The 6,340-nt window shown below is 42.0% G+C and overlaps 1 protein-coding gene across 1 annotated transcript; it reads left to right on the top strand.

The window, feature by feature from the left end:
* Positions 1-958: 958 nt before the first annotated feature.
* Positions 959-5,480, top strand: LOC123765052 (zinc finger protein 271-like). Its single transcript, XM_069339697.1, has one exon. It carries the CDS (start codon positions 2,231-2,233, stop codon positions 3,185-3,187), a length of 957 nt encoding a protein of 318 aa, XP_069195798.1. The 5' UTR covers positions 959-2,230; the 3' UTR covers positions 3,188-5,480.
* Positions 5,481-6,340: the final 860 nt, after the last annotated feature.

Here is a 6,340-nt window from a genome sequence, read left to right as displayed (position 1 = left end):
AACTACGTAGATGACTCGCCGTGAGCGCCCATCAGCAACAAAATGTTTTTACTCTTGGGATTGTAATCACCTTCACACTTGTTCTACAGCGTTAATTTTGGTATCAATGGACTCGCAATGAAATTCCCAACACGGTAATATGAATATAAGCGTAGATTAATGATGCAGCCCGCCCGCAAGAGTGTGGGAAGTGGTGAAATTGTTACCCGGTATCGGTGACGGGACGACGCACGGCGCTTTGAAAGTTTATACTTATTTCACTCTCATGACATTAATTTTCTATGTACGTCATTCATTTTTATGTCAATGTGTTCGCAATAGAATGTTCTATGTGCCCATAGGTAAAAAATATCAACAAAGCGTAAGTTAGAATAGCGACAAATATAAAACAATGCTGGAACATATCAATGAGCGTCAAACACACACGAAATATTTTTACTTTTGTTATGTTTGTCAAGATTATACTTGTTGCACACAGTTATTTTTGGTAGTATATTGATCGGAATAAAATTCCCTAAACAGACATATGCATATAATACATGATATGGGGGAAGAATTACCAGTATAAACGGCTAAAGTCACCCACCTGCAACCCGTTTGGGACAAAATACCATTTGATCGAAGTTATCCACACCTTTCATGAACTTATTGTACCATGCAGCCTAGTGGTGAGAAAGAGAGCCTCATAGCGCGCAGTTTGAAACAAACCCAAAGTAAATCGGATAAAAATTGAATTTTATACAAATATTTTAAAAGTAGACATAACTTTATGTCCACTATGCGTTTACGTTAGACGAAACCGAACGCGCCGGCGCGTCCAGATAGCGCGAAAGTGTTAATTACAATTATTACTTGACCTATACCGTTGATAGGTTAAGTAATTTCTTTTCCTTTAACTAAAACTTTATCATTTACTCAAAATAGGTTTGGTTGAGCAATTAAAAAACAAAGTTTCTCTTCTAATATCAATAAGGTTAATTCTTCTTTGTTACACACAGGTTGAGGATGGGGCTTTTTCCTTCTTGGGGACAAACAACAGAAGTGGAGTTGCTTGGTAGTGTGCCAGCTGTAGTCAGGTGAAGTATAGCACTCACAGGTGAAGTGCAGATCTCATAGATGAAGCATAGTCTACTGGCTCAACGTTGACGGTAGGCAGACACATGTTCCACCTGGAGTCCGCCAGAGCACGTGACAAGATTTGAAACATTTGGTCTTGATACTGCTGTCTGGCATTCCTATTCAATAACCCAGATTGTTACAGCACACTGTGCACTTATCACCTGCAGCCTCAGGGAGGTTGATAGATTTTTCTGTTTTGTGGCTGGTTCTTCGGCCAGGGTGACAGTGTCCGGCGCCGGCTTGGTCGAGAGGTGCCAGGAGTTGGCGGGTCTGGAGGACTCCTGGTGTCCCATACATGGACATTGACGGTCACCCGGTCATCACAAGAAGTGTACACGTTACATGGACATTGACGGTCACCCGGTCATCACAAGAAGTGTACACGTTACATGGACATTGACGGTCACCCGGTCATCACAAGAAGTGTACACGTTACATGGACATTGACGGTCACCCGGTCATCACAAGAAGTGTACACGTTACATGGACATTGACGGTCACCCGGTCATCACAAGAAGTGTACACGTTACATGGACATTGACGGTCACCCGGTCATCACAAGAAGTGTACACGTTACATGGACATTGACGGTCACCCGGTCATCACAAGAAGTGTACACGTTACATGGACATTGACGGTCACCCGGTCATCACAAGAAGTGTACACGTTACATGGACATTGACGGTCACCCGGTCATCACAAGAAGTGTACACATTACATGGACATTGAAGTTCAAGCTGATATTAGGCAACTGACATGAGAACAAATCATTGTACAAAGCATTTCAAATTATTAAGGAAAACCTGCTTTAGAAAGGCCCCATGACCTATAAGCCGTACAAGCCATACTGGTGTTGAGTAAGTGATTTAGCACAAAATTCCCATCCACCAGTGTTACAATATATATGATGTCATATTAAACATGAGTTTCATAGGACTTTGCATGAGTTCTTTTCTGTATCTAAAATGTCTTATGGATTTATAAGGTATCCTTATAATGTAATATCCAAATAAGTTAAACTATAAAAGTGTGCAATTATATTGAAGAGTGAAGCCATATTCATGTTCAACTTCTAAATTACTTCAAACAAATAGAACATCAAGCAAGAACTATGCAAAGTCAGTCAGGAGAGAAACCACACAAATGTTCAGAGTGCCCAAAAGATTTTGGCAAAAAATCAAGTCTAGCAATACATATGAGAGTTCATACGGGGGAGAAACCATATCAGTGCTCCAAGTGTCCGAAAGCCTTTTCACAAATATCCCATCTAACAAAACATTTGACAATTCATACAGAAGTAAGGCCGTATAACTGTTCACAGTGTCTAAAGGACTTTAAACAAAAATCCGCCCTAGATACACACATGAAAGTTCATTCCGAAGAGAAACCATTTTGGTGTTCAGTATGTTTGAAGGGCTTTAAACACAAATTAAATCTAATGATGCATAAGAGAGTTCATACAGGAGAGAAACCATACCAGTGCTCAGAGTGTCTAAAGGAATTTTCACAAAAATCACACTTAGAAGCACATGCAAGAGGTCATAGAGGAGAAAAACCATATCAGTGTTCAGAGTGTAAAAATGTGTTTACACAAAAATCACATCTAGAAATACATATGAGAGTTCACACAGGAGTGAGACCATATCAGTGTTCTGTGTGTTTAAAAGATTTTTCACAAAAATCAAGTCTAACAGCACATATGAGAATTCATACAGGAAAGAAACCATATCAGTGCTTGGAGTGTCTAAAAGGCTTTTCTCAAAAATCACATTTAGTAAAACATATGAAAGTTCATACAGGTGAGAAACCCTATCAGTGCTCAGAGTGTTTAAAAACATTTTCACAAAAATCGTATTTATCAACGCACATGACAATTCATACAGGAGATAAACCACATCAGTGCTCAGTGTGTTTAAAGGCCTTTTCACAAAAATCACGTCTAATAACCCACATGAAAGTTCACACACGTCCAAATCCATATCGGTGTTCAAAGTGCACACAAGACTTTCCTCGAAAGTCATATTTAATAACGCACATGACCTCTCATTCTGGAGAAAAACCTTGTTGACTTTTTTAGTCTTAAAATATTTTTAAACATGTTTTATAAAATTGTATGCAATTGAGTGGTATGGCAAGGCATCAGTATACTGCTGTTGTATTGGTAATAACAACCACTCTCAAAATATTTTGGTTACTATTTATATCGGCTACTGCTAGCCAACACTAATGGGAAAACTTCTTGCTAACATTCTTGTTGAAAGTTGCTAGCTATTATTCATCTCACATGTTATTTATTTATTTATTTATATACAAGAAGGTACATGGGGTTGTGAATGTGTTGGTGTTCTCACATTCTGGCAAAGTCACTAATACACACAGTACTGTACTTTGGGCAGGTTATGTGAAATGTCACCTTGAAGCTGCGTGTCATGAAAAACAGATGTAATAAGAAACAGAAACAAAGAGCAGACTGACAGAGGGGAGGGGGGGGGAGGATCTAAATATGAATCTACATGCAACTAGCTACGTTAAATTAATGACTCCAGGTTGAAGCTTGCAGACAGTCACAGCCTCTGGCAGGAAGAAGTATTTGGGTAAAGATTCCTTTCCCTTGATATGTCTGTTCACCTAGCAGTAAACAGGTACTGGGAGTTAGACAATTGTTATGGGCCACAACAGGTAGGTAGGTATACATCTTAGGGAAGGTCAGTAATGGCCTTTCCTCAATAAGCTTAACAGGCATCCTAGCCACGACAATGGAAACAAAACACTGAAGTAGGTAAACACAAAATGCACCATTGCCACCAGAAGGGATGAATTTCTTCCTCTCAGTATATGCTGATGATGCAAAAAATTGTGAGAAAGAAATATAATGAAAGACTGCAAAAAACTACAGGAGGACCTGGACAAAATGAAAGTATGGTATCTCAAGTGGCTACTAAAGTTCAAGTGAAGCAAGTGCAGAGTAATGAAGCTGGATACTGGGTATGGAAGGCCAGACACATTGGGGAGGAAACTTTCCTTGAATCTGCCAGTGATTCAAGACTCGAGGGCAGGTATTTCACCGAACTTATCACCAGAAGCACATATCAGATAAATGCATACAAAGTTATACAGAACAGCGGCTAATAGAACTGCCTTTAGTATTTGAAGAAAGTGTTTCAAGATCTTGTATACTATTCATATCGAGATGAATTCTGTAATATGCCCTTCTTGTAAGTTACAAGGAAAGACCTAAGGAGATAAATCTTATGTCTCTAAAAGAGATAAGAAACACATAAGGGTTCTACCCTTATTCATAATAAGGCTAGACATTATAACCACATACAAAATGCTCAGGGAAACAGAGCAGAGCAGACAAGGACGGACAATGAGCCACAGAGACATTAGAAACAATTTGTTCAGTTTCAGAATGCTGAAGAAATGGAATGTGCCAAGAAGCGAAGTGTTGGAGAGAAACTCCATTCACAGCTCTAAATGTAGATATGACAGTCACATAGGCTCTGAAACTTATATGCTGATCAGTTAAAGGTCAAGAGGTGGGCTTCAAAGCCAAAGCTTATCTCTCGCAAGAACAATTAGGCGAGTACACAAACACAGAGAGCACATATCAAATCGACTCAAATCAAAAGTTTATTCAGGTAAACGTACATACATAAAAGATGAGTTACAAAATAATGGATTTATAGATAGAGCTAGTACATGTTATGCCTAAAGCCACTAATACGCACAGCGTTTCGGGCAAGTAACGAGAGTAACGCAGTGTTTGTTAACCAGAGTCAGGTTACTGTGTCCAGTACTGAAACCTGCTCTAGTTGGATGCAGTACTCGATCTTATTTAATGGCCAACCCATAACCATTGTGTGGACAGTGGCAAAACAACCCAGAGACTCGTGACACGTTCAGGAACTGGTCCCCAAAATTGGTCAATGCAAGTTGTGATACAGGTGTACTAGTTGTAGGATGGGTTGAGTTATAGACTGGGATTGCACAGGTTGTTTGTATGCTCATTATACAGCATGGAGCTCACACCTTTAACTGCAGACTTTGCCCCCTAGGCTGTTTGCAGTGTTTGTAATTGTCAACGACTGGCATCTGTGCCTGTGTTCCTGCTTCGTCTAGCCTTCAGGAGCCAATAAACCCTTTGAAGTTTTCAGAGAGTTTAAGGACTATCACTATGATTCTGCCCCCCCCTCACTGGGTGACAGTTTGAAGAGTGTGCCTCACTTTCCATATATTCTTCCAGTGGCCAGTCTTACTGCCTCCACCCCCCTCCTTGTTTAGCTCGTTGATGCCGTGAGGGGGGCTTAGTGAGCGGCTGCCGGAGTGTGATGCTCCTTGGGGTAGTCCTCTGTCCTTTTGTAGCCTTGTGCTCCTGCTGCTGTCCTCTCTAATTGTGCTGAACGACTTTTCCTTTTCCTTCTGTTTCGTTTTTCTCCCCCCCTCTTCTCCTATCTCCCCCCTCCTATCTCCTACTTCCTGCCGACCTTTTGCTTGTTTTGGTTATTCCTTTGGACTTCTTCTATTTTGACGCCCGGGTGCTTAAGGAGGCATACTCTTGCACCCGTAGAATTGTTTACCCAACATTGAGAGCGAGGGGAACCTTTCATTGTCAATCCTCCTTTCGTCACTGAACCCGATCTCGACAGACTGACGGTTCTTAAGGTGGCGTTTGTGGGGCATATACTCACGACGCACCCCTAGGGGGCCCCGACATGATCGGCGATAGCTTCTTGTTGGGTGTCCTGCTTCTAATTGTGGCTCCATGGTGGGTGTGGGGGGGCACATTCGTGAATGAATTGTTTTCTTTCGTACTCGTGTTGAATTCTGTTTCTCCTTTACCTACTCAGGCTCGTGGGGTGGGCGACCAAGCCCCTAAGTCGGTCCGTGTTGGAAGACCGGGCTCTGTAGCCTCCGCTGCATTGGGCCCCGACCTTGCTCCTCTTTTGGCCTCTCTGACTACTCCCCTCGGCTCCTCTCCCTCCTTTGTGGTTGGGTCGAGCCCCAAGCCCCCAGTGGTGACTACCTCATCCCCTGGTGCAGCTCAGTCTCTAGTTGTGACTACTGCGCCTTTTAACCCCTCTCTCTCTGGGGGTTCTCAACGCCGTCCTCGACATGGTCGCACTCGCTCGATTCCTTCCCGTTCTGATGCCTATCAAGCCTTGTTTGGTTCCGCTTCGTGGGCCAAATACTTTGATCTCCTCCCTCTTGATTCTGCGCC

The sequence above is a fragment of the Procambarus clarkii genome, chromosome 5, assembly GCF_040958095.1.
Source record: "Procambarus clarkii isolate CNS0578487 chromosome 5, FALCON_Pclarkii_2.0, whole genome shotgun sequence".
Classification (NCBI taxonomy): domain Eukaryota; kingdom Metazoa; phylum Arthropoda; class Malacostraca; order Decapoda; family Cambaridae; genus Procambarus; species Procambarus clarkii.
The sequence above is the reverse complement of the archived record's forward strand: the minus strand, read 5'-3'. Positions and strand labels throughout refer to the sequence as shown.

Excerpts from the sequence above, each read along its gene's own strand:
- LOC123765052 (XM_069339697.1), top strand. The coding sequence starts at position 2,231 with ATGCAAAGTCAGTCAGGAGAGAAACCACACAAATGTTCAGAGTGCCCA.